Source organism: Homalodisca vitripennis, unplaced genomic scaffold, assembly GCF_021130785.1.
Source record: "Homalodisca vitripennis isolate AUS2020 unplaced genomic scaffold, UT_GWSS_2.1 ScUCBcl_3430;HRSCAF=8962, whole genome shotgun sequence".
NCBI lineage: Eukaryota > Metazoa > Arthropoda > Insecta > Hemiptera > Cicadellidae > Homalodisca > Homalodisca vitripennis.
Window position 1 is genome coordinate 1 of NW_025779549.1, and position 16,138 is coordinate 16,138.

A 16,138-nucleotide genomic window follows, 5' to 3' on the forward strand; every position below is an offset into this window, starting at 1 on the left:
TATATATATATATATAATTTTTAATTTCCTGAAGACGGGTTAAGCCGAAATATAGAAATTGTTTAATATCATTTCCTATTTCTTATTGAGGATTTATAATATATATATATATATATATATATATGTACATCTTGCAGTGTGTGTAACTATTAATTATGGGCTAGCTTACTTCTATAATTACTACATTACAATTTATTCATTAAAGGAATATATTGCCTTCTTGATGAGAAGCTTTTTGAATTTTATTTTAAATTTAATATAGGTAGCCTCTGATTTAATTTCAATACAAATGCTAAATTGATTGAACAAATTCATAACAACGCTATTTAAATACTGTGACTGTGACATGATATTAAAGAAGTTGAAAGGGGACAAAAGTACAGAAAATTCACTATTCTTGTGGACTTTATATTTTTAGCCATTGCCATAAAATGCTTTAAAACAAGGGTCAGCTAAAGAAAATTGCTTGTGTTTAACTACTTAAGTAAGCCCTTTATGTTAGTTGTGTTAAACTACTTCCTGCATTAAGGGCAAGAAGTATTGGCTCATATTTTGTATTGACAAGGAAAATCAAGAAAAATGTCACTTCTATATCACTTACGAAAAAGGTTTTAGTACTATTCCAGTTTTTGAGAGAACTGTATCTCAGCCACCACAATGAAAATTAAAACTTTTTAAAATTTAACTTAAAACTCTGTTTGACGTAAGCAACAGAAAAGTTCTGACTAACAAATTACTCCTCATTCACTCACCTGCCTATCCGAAGTCTGTTGCTTGGTGCTGTTCTCCATGCCGTAGCTAAACCCAGAGAGCACCACAGTGTGTTTCTTCTTGTCCTGGTAGGAGGCAGCCAGGTACTGTCTGATCACCAAGGGGAGTGGGTGCGCAGGTACACGTAGAAGTTAAACACATTTGGATTTGCTGCAACAAAATCACCATCAATCTATTACAGTGTATTCATTTTCAAACTGTTGAAATCAAATATAGATATTAACCATTTAAGAAGAACACTGGATGAGTAAAAATTAGTTGATGATTAAAAAAAATAATAACAAAACAGATCTTAAAACCTGACATCTGCCCAATTAACAGTTCATAACACCAATCTGCCCAATCAATAGTTCATAAAACCTGAATCTGCCCAATAAAAACTTCATAAAATCTGAATCTGTCCAATCAACACTTTAATAATTTTCTTCGCTATTCCATTCAATTTTTGTTTCTGACTTCTTATTTGCCCAACATCTTAAAAGAAATACACAGTTACTGAATTACAGTTGAAAACAAGAAAACGCATAAGGCAAAACTGGTCAAAAATTTCACTAGATTTTGAAAACAACGTTTGTACTGGTATCCTCTTCATAGTTTCAAAATATAACTGTCAGATATTACGCAAATAGTAATTTTGAACAGTTACTATTTTTGATAACTCTGGTTTTACTTGCTGCATTTTCAGACAAAGTAAAAGAATATTAATAAATGTCTAATTACAGACCTATAGTTTTCTTGGCAGTTTTCTAAAAAAAAGTTTGAAATCATTGTACTCTTGATTAGTTAATAGGCTGCCTGCACTAGACACTGTCTTGCATTCTATGCTATAATGTATCACAACAGGGTATGCTCCAAACTTTGAACCGAGCAGTGGTGAAGCTGTTACAAGAAGGCTATTGTATCTACCTGTGGAGCCCTCCTGCTTGTCGTCCTGGTAGAGTGGATGCATGTTGCCCACGTTGGTCTGCAGCAGCAGTGTGTTGAGACTGCCCGTGTACTCCTTGAGTATCCAGAGAGCCATGGAGCGCAGGAACGGGTCAGGATGTGCCTGCTGCTGGCTCTGGTTCTCTCCTTTGGCGTCACAACCCAGGACCTCCTGCAGGACACATCAAATACCATTGTCAACTTCGTGTGTGATTTAGATGTTACTTAACTACTGCAATATATGCATACAGTTACAGCTACAGTTACCAACAGGCATTGTATGTATACAGTGCTAACATTGTTCATGAACTATGACAAGCCTCTTCGCATGATGAAATTTAACAGATTTGCACAAAAAATCAGACTTTCGTATCTAAAATAATTTTTTATGAGGAGACTTGATTTATCAAGATCGTCTGTATACTCAAAATCTAATTAGAAATACTAAACATTAGAATGTAATAAGCTTTTGATTCAAAAGTTTGATTGACATAGACATACGAGGTGTGTCCAAGAAGTAATGGGAATTTTTAAGTTTTGTGGTGTTTGAACAGTCAGTCCGATAGTCAAGATTTTTTTGTGTTATGTTGGTACTCATGCTTCCGATGTAAAATAAAATTTCCAGCTGTACTTATTGTTTATTTTTTCAGTGTCAGCTGCCAAGGGTTTGATACGTTTTATGAACTCAGCAATTTCCGTTTGTAAAAAAAAATGGATCACAGAATTTGTATAAAATTTTACGTAAAAAATTAAATAAAGTGTAACTAAGTATGGAAATGTTAACAAAGGCCTTCGTTCTCCAATTACAAAAATGCTACAAAATGTCTCAAAATATATTAATGTTTCAGACAATTGTGTGTTTTAAATACATAAGTCTCACTTAACAAACTATATTATATTCAATTCATAGCTTCATCTATCATAGCACATTTCTTTTTTATTTTTAATATTTAAATAAATCCTTTTTGCTTCTAAACTGATTCTGATCAGAATCAGAATACAATTACTCCTGATGTTATAAAACAATGCAGTAACCAATTTATACCAATTTATTGTTGTTTTTAGCACCAGTAATTAACAGTTATGTTTATACACATTTTCACTTGGATTTACAGTAGTTTTGTGTAATGTTTATGACCCCACAAGTATTTTTTATTAATTGAACCAACCAAACTAAAAAGAAGAAAAAGCACACACACACACACACACACTCATAGCTCCCAATTGCCTACAAACGCAGCTATTATGAAGTAATTTTACCTCGTAAAGAAGTCTCTTGAGACTGGGTGGTGTGGAGTCCATGTCACCCTCGTACAGTCTGGTTATCACCATGGCCAGCTGCAGGTCCTCCAGCTTGTTGAGACAAAACCTGTCGACAGACATTCACACCCATGAGTGTCACTCAGCAGCACGACTGGTCTTGGTCTGTATGTAATCAGGATCAGTCAGCCAAGCCCTAGCCCTAGCCAAGCACAAACCCAGGAGGGTTCATTTCTGGCTGGCTCATATGTGACAGTAGAAATGGGCACAACAAACACTGATGTGTCACTTGGATCTGGGCAACCTTAACCCTTTGTGCTCGAAAGACCAGCAGCACTGGTCACACCAAGGTTGCAGACAGCCCGCTTTAGTTTTGCCGTAGTTTGTCCTCGCAACTCGTATGGCCAGTACAGATGGCCACACTACTGTCATTGACAGCTCGGCGGCCATATTTGTTATTTGGCTCCTCAGATCAGAATTATTTTTCAATAACCCTCTGCGTTATTTGCGTAGTAATTTAAAATGTTTAAAGAAGAAATAAAAACTAATTTAAATTAAACTTCCGTATACAAAGATAAACATACATTTGGGAAGTTTAACTCTTATACATATATTGTAAATAAAATACTATAAAGTAGGCATTTACAGTTATGTTATACTCACACATGAACTATTTTGCATTTTTCTCAGTTTTTACATTTTTTTACAGAATAAAAATTTTAAAAATACATACCAATGTGTAGTCAAGAATAGTCAGCACATGTTTTCTAGTACAATGTTCTAGCTTTCTATCACTTCAGTGTATGGGCCCACTTTGCGTCATTCGTCTTATTTGCACAGTTAATTATAGGCTAATTTAAAATTTACCTAAAAATTACTTTAAAAAACATCTGCTTGATAGGTTTCAGCACTCACCATTCATTATAAAACAAACAGAATATTAGAAAATAACTGCTGTGTTTTAGTAGCCAGTGATGCTGGCCTTACGAGCAATGGACGTACTACATCTTGGCCAGTAGAGCTGGACATACAGTGCCAAGGACAAATTATAAATACTGCCTTTGAGTGCATAGGGTTAAGGATGTCCAGTAAAAATACATCATAAATTGCAAATGATGAGATATTGATATAAAGAAGTTGGTTTATAGGTCGATTTTAATGTAGAGGATGACTGTTAGAGTGGGTGGGGCTTCTTTAATAATAAAGAATTTTTAAAGCCTACACATGGATAGTATTGTCTCCCCTGCCTTCTTTGACTGAAGAGGCTGGAGCAGAGCTTGTCTCTCCTTCTTCCAAGGTGAGATGACCGAGACAGTGCACATCATCCCTCCTCATGGGGTCTTGACAGGAGGCAACTCCTACTCCTAATTTTACCCTCCGGCAAGTAAAAGAAAAACTGTGTCAGCCTACCGAGTCATACCGTTCAATGATGCCCATCAAAATTTCATGGTTGAACAGACACCATCATACAACTCATTCTTGTACATGTAAAAATGTAGTTTCACACAAAATTTTAAGTCAACAGACGAAATTGTTTTCAACATATAACTTAGCTATGCAATGCATTAGCATTTGTGATCACTAAATTAGGTTTCATACTAGTGTTCAAATAATAAAAGATCTGGTGAGCTAGAGAGGGTACTACAACGCAAAAGTGTGCTGAAATCTTGTTGCCGGGTTTTAACATTCACTTTCCACACGTTTTCTGTTTCCTCTATGAATAAATCATATGTTTAAATCTCAAATGATTGGATTCAGTTTGTTTAAAAATTTATTTACTCTGCTATTTTGTTGTTGCTATCATGGTTACCCGTAAGACAATTGTAATAAAATTTGTTAACACTCAGTCAAATCCCATGGAGTGACATGCACCACCATCATTGATCTCAAGAGTTTCTGATATATATAATTGAAACTTTATGCCCAATTTCCGTCTATAGATTAGTTTTTTCTGAGATGTATGGACAGACTATAGAAATTAAATTTTACCAGCCCCGCTTCACTAAAGCTTAGCTAATAATATGCAAATTAATATAATATAGAAAGACTGAACTGAATTTGAGGAAGAATATTATCTTCACCAAATCAAAAGGTTAATAAACCACCTAATTTTGCCCTCATTACCAAACTAACCTAATGGAACTGCTGTATAGCCAAGTCTATTGGCTCAAACTGACAATCAATTATTCCAGCCAGTAGTAATTATAGTAACATATTTTTACTGTGCTTTTTTTTCTGATATCCACTTGGAAACTGAAAAAGTTACTAGGCAATAGCTCAGTAACGAACTTTCTTTACTACTCCGGGAAAGATTTCAAGAAATTATCAACATTTGTGGAGCTGTTTTCATTAATAATGCACAGATGGTGAGTGTCACGTAAATATTTTCAAACCTACAACAGCTATCTAGAAAGTAGATTACATTACGCCCTGTAGCCGCTAGGGACTGTCGCGGCCATCAGGCCGTGTTTCTCCGTTTGGCTAACCAGCTGTGCTAGTGAGAGATTACTGTGATTGTTCTACAATAGTGAAGTGTGGTCAGTATGACGGTTTTTGCTGGTTAAGCAAAATTAACAAAAATTGTAATTGAATGCCTAATCTGGGATGTTTATGGGAACGATATGATTACTGAAGGTGGAGTGTTTCAGTGGTGCATTTTAGGTTTAAAAATGGCCGAACTAATGTGCATGATGACGAGCGAAGTGGTCGGCTAACCATTGTGACCGATGAAATTGTCTTTACGTATATTGTAGGCTAGTAAGATTAGTAGATTAGTAAATTGTCAAGGCTTACAAAATCTGATAATTAAAAAAAAATGAAGTTAAGAATAAAGTTAAACAATACAATTCAAAACTAACTAAATGTAAGAAAAATTATTTTGATACCAAAATCAAAAACACAGAAAATATTAGTAAAACAACATGGCAAATTATAAATAAAGAAAACAAAAAAGAATAAAAGTAAATGTGAAGGCAATCTTGTACTAAAAAACTAAAGAATCATCTATTAGTGATCCATCTCTTATTGCAATCTCCTTTAATGATTATTTTATAAATGTGACAGATGCACTGTTAAAGGATCTTTCCTTCAGTACAGCCAAAATATGACAAATGTGACAATCACAAACCTGGTAACACTTTATTAAAATTTCAATGCCCGCCCTTGACTGAAACAGAATTGATACACATTTTTGACTCTCTCAAAAATAAATCGTCTAGTGGATATGATGGAGTTCCAGTGAAATTGATAAAATTTGTCAAACATTCCTTAAGTAAACCATTATTGCATTTAATAAATTCTTCTCTCATTACAGGCATATTTCCTGACAAATTAAAAGTTTCAAAGGTTATCCCAGTCTTCAAAAAAGGCTCAGCAACAGATATTCAAAATTATCGTCCAATTTCAATTTTACCATCAATCTCAAAAATTTTTGAAAGAACCATGTATCATAGGTTAGTCAAACATCTAGAGGTAAATGATCTTTATGACAAGGCACAACAATGGATTTCGAAAAAATAAATCTACTATAACAGCATTGGTAGAGTTCACTGAATCTATAATAGAATCAGTTGACAAAAACGAAAATGTAACAGGAATATTCATGGATCTGTCAAAAGCTTTTGATAGCATATCTCATGACATTTTACTCGAGAAATTGAAAAATTTAGGAATCAATAACATCCATCTAAGATGGTTTGAAACATATCTTTCCAATAGAAAAACAGTATGTTGAGATAATCTCACATAGGAAAATAACAAATTACAAAAAATTCCAATCTAACATCCAAATAGTAAGAAATGGAGTACCTCAAGGGTCTATTTTGGGTCCTTTAATTATTTATTTGTTACATAAGGGGAAATGCCAAAGTGCCTTAGTATTCTTGAAAATAACAAAAACCAGCTCTGTTTATTTGCAGATGACTCAAACTTAATCATTTCTGCCAAAACAGAAGCTGAATTAGAAATAACGGTGTATTTGGAACTTTCAAAATTACAAACATTTTTCATTGACAACAAAATTAGTTCTAAATACGGAGAAAACTAACTTTATTTCTATTCAGTACCAAACAAAGTAGAAAACACTCAAGTCCCAATATCTTATTAAATGATTCCTGTTTGGGTCAAGTTCGCAATACAAAATTTCTAGGACTAATTATAGACAACAACCTTAGCTGGGATTTGCATATTGAACAGGTGATAAATCGTATCAATTCTGGAATATATGCTATTAAAAGACTGTCTTATTTATGCAGCTTATCAGCTTTAAAGATGGTCTTTTCATGCCCACATTCAATCCCATATTGCATATGGAATAGGTGTGTATGGAGGAAACCACAAATCAAAATTTTAATAAAATTCTTATCTTGCAAAAAAAAAGAGCTGCGAATAATGTTAAAAATTGATAAGGAAGAATCAGTTAAAAATCATTTCACTGAACTAAAATGTTTTAACAGTGCATAGCCTTTACATTTTAGAATGTGGTGATGTATGTTAAGACTCGTCAGTCCAGTTTCAAGAGTCACTGTGAAAATCATACATATAACACTAGAAATAAGAAGGAATTAGTATTACCTAAGCATAATTTGGAGTATTATAAAAAAAAAACTTCTTATGCTGGAATAAAATTTTTAAAATCAATTCCAAAAATAATATCAAGTGTTCGAGACATAAAGAAGTTCAAATCAATGTTAAAAAAGTATTTAATTCAAAAGGCATTTTATTCATTTGAAGAATTTTATACAATATTATGATTTTACTCATAATTATTTATAGTAACTTATTTTTAGTGACGCTATTTATTGTACTCATGTGCAAAATATAAATAAAGATATTAAATAAAAAAATATGAGAAGATTAAAGAAAACTGCCGAATCACAATTTTTCAGAACTCTAACTTAGTTTTCCTCAAATTTCAAGGAGTTTATTATGGAAAATTAGGTTACACAGAAGTTAGGTTACCATAAATTTTGTGCAAGATGGGTACCAAAAATCTTAACAGAAACCACAGAAACCCATAAAAATCAGTTTATGGCTGCTTCATTTTTGGACACTTCCGCAAAAGATGGTGACTCAATGCTCGATCGAATCATTACAGGAGAAGAGACTTAGGTAAAACACGTGAATTGTAAAACCAAATTACCACACACTCCTCCAAAAACACCAAGAAAATGCATACAAACATTGTCAGCACCTATTGCATTACATTGTCAGCCCAAGTCCTTGGCAGCAGAATTTTATAATGTTGGAATTTCAAAACTAGTTCACCACTATGATAAGTGGCTAAAATTGTATGGTGATTATGTTAAAAAAATAGTGGTCCTGGGATACATTCCTCTGGGGCAGGAGGTGATGAAGACAGCTGCATTAAGCCCAATGAAGCTTCTTGGTACAAAGGTGATTAAGGCTACCTCCTCAAAGGCCATATGAAATAACCCAGGAATTTTCTGAGTAACATGTCAGAAAAAAATGGTTAAGAAATACTCCTTTGAAAAACCATACAAAGCGTCTGGATACTGAAGATAGGGAAAAATGGAATAAAAAAGTAAAAAGGAGGCCTGCCTCTAAAGGAGTCCAGAAGTTCTATACAGATGGTTCACGCCTTGACTCTAGGGCAGGATTCTGTATATACGGACCAGGAGTTAACCTATCTGTGGCCCTGGGAAAAACATGCCACAGTCCTCCAAGCGGAAGTCATGGCAACAGAATCATGCGCCAGAAGACTCATACAAGTGAGGACAAAAGGAGCAGAATATTTAATACTCTCTGACAGCCAGGCTGCACTGGAGGTACTTGACACTTGTACGTTAGATTCGAGAACAGTCTGGGAATGCAAGAATGCTCTGGTAGAACTGGCAAAAACGAACAGAGTTACACTCGGTTGGGTGCTGGGCCATGAGGACATTCATGGTAATGAAAAATCAGATACCCTATCAAAAATAGGAACAGAGTCCCTTATGGTAGGACCAGAGCGAGGCTGCGGATTAGCATTCTCCAACAGCAAAGCTCTCAATAAAGAGTGGGAAAAGAGGATTAGATCCTTTAACAGGAGTAGGGCCTCAGGATTAAGACAATGGCTAACACTATAGAAATTCTATAGAAATATGCAAATTCAGGATAAGATTTTTATATTACTACTCAGTTAACTAAACCTCATTAAAAACACACAGTCTTCTTAAGTAAAATCCAATAATTATAAAATAATAAATAATATTTTTAAATGGCTTTAAATACTAGGATTTTTTGGGAGCATAATTTCGTAACTAATTTTCTGAACAAACATGTTTGAGTTTTTTATCTATTTTTCCAACAAGGCAGTTAGAATATTCCTGATCACACCACAACAAAATCTATTTGGTCAAACTAAATGAAATTCAGATTATCATCCACACGGATCAGCAGAGCACAACTTACGAGGAAAGATAAAACGACAAACGGCTACAGCCTAGAAAATGAATTGCCTCACCTCTACTGCGTCTCTCAGGGCCCCCGCGAGAAGAAAGAAGGCAGCAGCGTGTTCGAACCTCTGTTTTCCGAGCAGAGCGAAGGCGTTCTTTAGTGCAGCCTTGCGCCATCTGTCCTCCTCAAAATTGTTGGCGAAGAACGAGGTCATCCGATCGTCTCTCATGGAGCGGAACAGAGCCCACACCAATGACTTCTTCTTCATCGCCAGGTAAAAGATGGCAGCATCCAGTGGATCTTGGTTCACCTGATAAGATGCTTTGGCCACCTGTAACATTGTTCATATCTCACTATAAAACAAAGTCAAATGATTCTACTTTCTCCTCAGTACTCAATTTGAATACAAATTACTACAAAAATATCTAATGGTTTTCAGTAGAAATAATTTATTTTAGCCTAGAACTGGGAAAGTCGTAATTTACAACGCATTTTGTCTGGCAGAGTTTAAGAAGCTACTGGTTAATTGGCTTACGGATTTGGGAGGGGAGGCAACGGAGAACGTTATTGCATCCAATTACAGATAGGATTTTCTTTTTCTTTTACTTCAAGCTCATGTCTGTTTACTAGCCTATGCCCGTTACTTTACTTACTTTTTTTTAGCTCTATTGTAATGGGAGCTAGGTTTATGTATTTATGTATGTACGTGAGTGTGTTAAGTGTGCTACATATCTGAGTTATATATGATTAAAACTTATCGCCAATGTGGGTCGACCTATCTTTTCAACAACTCGTGCCCACGCACAGGCTTGCCTATGTGGGTACTTTTTTCCTATATTTTAAGTAATGTTAATGTTTTAATCATAATTCAAAATTACTATAGTATATATTACTCTATTATGGAATTGTAATTTCTTTATTTGGAAATAAATAAGGTTTTGAATAGAATTGAATTGAAAATTGAATTTGTAATTTGCACCGCATTATACATCACCTGTTGATTACGCCATATTTTGAATAATATTCATTCAAATCATAACAAAAATTAAATAATTGTAATCGGCAGATTTCGCACTTTCTTTTAATGTACTCACTTTTACACATTACATTTTACATTAGTTTATATTTTACTTGTCACTAAAAGCTAAAGATGTCTGATGCGCTATTCAATTTTGACAGCTGTTGCTGTTCAAGTCAGCTGGATTCTGGTCTGTTTAGTTTTACATTGTTTTTGTTCTGTATTATAATGGTTATAAGCAGACATTTTCTTGATCAGCGTAACAACCCAGATATTTTGTATATTTTTGATTTTTAAATTGAAGGTGTCAGTGATTTCTATGCGCTGCAGAAAATAAAAAAACTGTTCCTGAGGGTATAAATATTTTAATTTTGATAAGTAAGCAATGGGTTAAATTAAATGTTGAGGTTTCAATGGTTTATACACGTTTTCCTATTACACATTTTTATACAATGAACAGTAAGTTTTCAAGATTGATCCTTGTGGAATACCTTGTTCAATATCATCCACTAAAATTGACAAACCACCACCTGTATTCCCGACCACAGTACCTTCTCCATGCAGGTACGCAGCAGAGTATGGTTCCTCAGCCACCAACCGACACCCAGCTCCTTGAGCGTGCTCCAGCGTGGGGAGCCCTTACTGTACGACGGCACGAGCGCCAACAGCTCCTCCTCGCTCTCAGAGTGAAACGCCCAAACCAAATTGTTGGTGGCCACACCCTGTCGTTGAAACTTGGCTCTCTGCGCGAGCGGAAGACAGCGCAGCAAGTAGTTGTAGTGCTTCATAGCCAACAGAAACCGAAGTCCACAGTCATCTAGTGAATCTATAACCAAGACACTGGTAGTTTATTGGCTGGAACATATTGTTAGATAACCTTACACAAAATGAAAAACTTCATTAATTGAAATAAATCATATATTTTATTTGACAATTTACAGATTCATCAAAGGCTTGAAATTCTGAGATATACATGTTTAGCAAGTCTGTACATTTGTTGTATATATACTTGATCCTTGAACTACTGTACTCAATGGACCTAGCTTTAAATTGTAATCCCATTTTGGTTCAGCTAAACTGAAAGTGAACCTAAATTTTAATAGTTTTGATTTATAGTAGTTTGGTTGTTTTTGTTTAATTCATTTGGTTTCTAGAAATAAAAACTGTATTTATCATAATACATATTTAAGTAAAACATTTGGAAATATACAATACACGTTGATTCTTCAGCTAGCCTGATTTAGTCCAAAATATAATTTTTTTATTATTGACAAAATTATTACTAAAATTGAAAAAGTAAATTAAATCTTGGCTATTCCATTAAATAAAAAGAATTAAAACTATTTTTATCAACAATTAGTATATTTCAGACAATTAATACAAGAAAAATACTATGAAGGAAACAGGATTTTCCGGACATTTGCCACCGTTCAGTGATACAACGAATCAGTAACATTACGTTACGAAATCTGCAATCTGATCTCTTCCTCAGGTAAATAACTAACCTAACATATAATTACAAACTAGGTCAAAATAAACATATCATACCAGAGCGTTGTGATACACCTAAGTGAGGAATCACAACCACCATGTTGTGTGTCAACTTCACTAACTCTACCAAGACAAGACAAGAAAAAAAACGCATTTAATAAAAAAAACAAACTCAGGTCGTAGGTGGTTGGTTGGTGAATGCAGACCTATTGTGACCTGTATTCTGTAGTTCAGTTTTGATAATTAGTGTCACAATCATCCAAAACAAACTTCAAACAAAAAAATGCTGTAAATACAATTTCTATCCCTTTATTAACTACATCAGGAACCTAGTAATACAAACTATGTGACTGAACCATGTTCGGATTACTTACTTCTGGGATTTATTGAAATAATCACAATTGTGTTGTAGGAGTAATGTGGATTGTAACCAACCTGACGAGGCCTCGCCCTCGGGTACACCGGAGAGGTTCTCCTTGGCGATGGCGTGTTTGGCCGCGTCGATGGCGAACCGCTCGGAGAAGTCAGTGTTACACGTGGACACCGTGTCAGCTAGAGCCAGCAGGTGCATCTGGTCCAGGCTGGACAGTCCGGGCAGGTGTGTGTGGGTCAGCAGGCGCGACAACAGCCGACCCTGGATATCATCGCTCAACATCAGGTGTGTGCAAATATCCAATATTTCAGAAATAAAGATGAGTACAAAATATTTCACTGCTTAAAATGAACAAAGAGTTAAATTGTGGGTTTTTCAAAATGGTCGTGCCCTAGTATAGTTAACCCTTTGTTCATCACTAATAAATCCATTACCTTTCCTTTAACGCCATACAAGTAAAAAAATTGTGTTTCTTTAAGTTTAAAGCAAATTTTTATTATAGCTAAATTATAAAAGGTAAAGGCAAAAATTGTAAAAAAACAGGGCATTTGACTTAAAATTAGCGTATTTATTAATAAAAATAAAAAAGAACTATTCACAAAACAGTTTATTTCATATAAATTTCAATTTCACTATAAAACTATATCAATATTTTCAAATTAATCACAAACACAATCACATAATGAAGAATAATAATGGGATACGTAGCAGACACACACTTGTGACAGCCAAGAGCGCAGTAATACACGCCACGGATATGTTTGGTTATGGCTGTGTAGGAGACGCAGAACTGACGAGCAGGTGGTCAGAGTTTGACAAAGGGCGCTCCCCCCCCCCCCCTGCCACAGAGTGAAGGTTGTTTATAAATACTTCCTTGATAACCACGATAAGCTCTGTGTGTGCACCGGGAATTTCAAAAGCCTTTTGTGAACTAAAAAACTCGCCAAGAGACATAATCGATAATATGGGATATAACTGTATTTGGCGTTTTGGTCAAAGTCTACCACTCTAATATATCCGTCTACGGCACGGGAAGGGTTAATTATATTGGGTTTGCTAAAGCAGACATTCTACAATTTACAAAAGAAAAAGAAATGCTCTTTCCAGCAACAGAATAAAAAGTACCCTGAGGGGTATGTTATTAAATAGAATAAATCAATGCAATTTGGTAGAATTTTTAATACTTCTATTTTGCTTAAACAGTTAAAAGGGTTGTTTTTCATTTTCAACATTATTAAAAATCTACTTCATAACTGCTGTATATTAAAAAAGAGACAGTTTAAAATATCTTCAAATTTTAAACAGATTTACTGGATTTTTTATAACACAGTTCCAGACTGTACATGAAAACTCATGTTCTGGACTAAATTCATCTAATACCAAATAAGTTCCAATTCAATAAAATAGCTCAAATCTGAAGTGTACTAGATATCCGACTTGCATTAAGGTGTGAGTAATCCATCAAGTACATTTTATTCTGAGAATCATAATCCACAATACAGGTATGCGCAGTAGAGACTGAATGCCCATTCCAAAACCATGCATATAACTCTTGTCTGGATCCTTATAAGTCATATGATGATTTCCAATTATTGGCTCTTAAAACTGGTTTTCTATGATCACTTTAATACTTGTCTCACGGAATCATTGGACAATTCTCAGGGGTTTGTATATACATCTGCACATTCATAACCTATACACATTTTTCTTCAACAGCACCTAGTATTCAAAATTTTTATTGCTATTAGCTCATCTTAACTCATCTTAAATTCATAAAATCGTTACACATTTTGTGCAAAATTCAAATCTGCCAATGATTTTGGACCTCTCAAACACTCTCAATTTTCAAGTGATACTAAACAACCACGTTGATTTGTTTGAAAGGCAATTAAAGGCAAGATCACCACAGATCAAACAATAGATATAATGAGTTTAGTTAAAAAAAACCAATGCTTTAGTTTTTTTTAAATAAGAAGATTTAACCCTTCCCACACCATATACAGGATATATTAGAACGGTAGACTTTGATTAAAATGCCAAATACAGTTATATCCGATATTATAGGTCATGTCTATGGAGAGATTTTTAGTTCACAAAAGGTCTTTGAAATACCCGGTGCACGCTCCGTACTTATCATGGTTGCCAAGGAATTATTTATAAACGACCTTCACTCTACGGCAGGGGGAGGGGAGCAATCACACCGACCAACTGTGTTCAAGGCTTAGCTCTGCAATCTTTGCAATGAAGAGGATTAAATCCATTGGTACCTCTATCGCTTTCAAAGCCGCATATCACGCTCTGTTCGAATCACATGTTCGATATGGAATAACTCTGTGGGGAAGTTCATCTGCCGGCAACCTTCATCGTGTCCTGGTATTACAGAAGCGGGTTATGCGGATCATGGCAGGACTGCAGCCACAAGAATCTTGTAGAGAGGCTTTTAAATCTTTTGAGATACTCACAGTAGTGTCCATATACATCATCGAGGTAATCACCCACGCCTCAAGAGAAAGATTACCAAGGGTTGGTGACGTCAACAGCTACACAACAAGACGGGCAAATGATATATCCCTTCCAGCGCATAGAACAACCCTTTACACCAAGAAGCCTTCCTATAGCGGTGCAAGACTCTTTAACATGCTTCCAGAAAACTTCAAAACATGTGACTCTAAAACTCTGAAGAAAAGACTGCACAGCCTGTTGATAAACTCTACAATTTATAGTTTGAATGAGTTTTTTAATTCTGTTAATGCTATTATTTAAGACATGTATGTGTATGTATATGCATTCATATATTTTCTCCTCATATATATATTTTATTTTACAGAAATGTTAGTTGATATCAAATTTTAAAGATATTTTCTCTTTGCATTTATAATAGTTTTAAACTAGTTTACCTACTTCTTGATGACATCAATTTTTACTGCATGTGTTGACTCTGTAACCATTCTTGATGAATGTGTGAATAAAGATATTATTGAATTGAATTGAGCGCCCTTTGTCTAACTCTGACAGTTTTGCGTCTCCTACAGAGCCATAACCAAACATATCCGTGGCGTGTATTATTGCTTTCTCGGTTGTCACAAGTACCACCGACGAGTGAAACTTTTCAGTTTAATTACATTGTACAATGAAATTAAAATTTATTTCAAATAAACAGTTTTAAAAATAGTTCCTATTTTTGTCAATAAATACGCTAATTTTAAATTAAATGCCCTGTTTTTGTACATTCTTTGCTTTTATCTTTTATAATTTAGTTATAATAAAAATTAGCTTTGAACTTAAAGAAAGAAACTTTTTTTACTTGTCTTGGCGTTATAGGAAAGTTAATGGATTTATTAGTGGCGTGCAAAGCTGAAGAAGGTTTCCAATTTCTAACTTTTGAACATTGTACACATTTCTTTGAACACTATATTGTTAGAATTGTTTAGTTCTCCAAGTGTTGAGTGGTGCGAACACCTAGTAAAATATATATAAATTGTTGCCAGTACCTGTCTTGGACCGAAGTGGCTGAGCGTACACTGTTTGTCCGGGTTGGCAGACTGCCTCCTGTCACATCTCCGCAGAGAATCGTCCTCCTCGTCCTCGTCCAGCAAGTCGTCCAGGGACTCCATGGGAACGTTGCCATCAAACAGCTGGTTGTAATCCTGGAACATTTACAACAAATAGGTGAGTTTTCTTAATGTCAACGTATTTTAGGTTGGAACTATATTAGTGTCTTCAAGCAAAACTGCCACTACTGAGTAAAATAGAGATTACTTGAAATTCCCAAGTAATTTTAATCTTTTACTTGGATTTGACAAAATCTATAATCAAGTCCACCTTGTTGTCATTAAAAAAATGTATTATGACTGTAATTAAAGTAAAGGTGTCATCCATCGAAGTATGTGCTGTGTTTCCCTGTT

The 16,138-nt window shown here is 34.7% G+C and overlaps 1 protein-coding gene across 1 annotated transcript in view; it reads right to left on the reverse strand.

Moving 5' to 3' along the window:
- Positions 1 to 755: 755 nt before the first annotated feature.
- LOC124372528 (dmX-like protein 2) overlaps positions 756 to 16,138 on the reverse strand; it is a 52,769-nt gene continuing 37,386 nt past the window's right edge. Inside the window, 7 exon segments of the mRNA XM_046830927.1 lie at positions 756 to 921; positions 1,678 to 1,867; positions 2,956 to 3,062; positions 9,418 to 9,682; positions 10,921 to 11,195; positions 12,296 to 12,494; positions 15,725 to 15,880. Coding sequence (XP_046686883.1) covers positions 866 to 921; positions 1,678 to 1,867; positions 2,956 to 3,062; positions 9,418 to 9,682; positions 10,921 to 11,195; positions 12,296 to 12,494; positions 15,725 to 15,880 — 1,248 coding nt within the window. The 3' untranslated portion in view covers positions 756 to 865.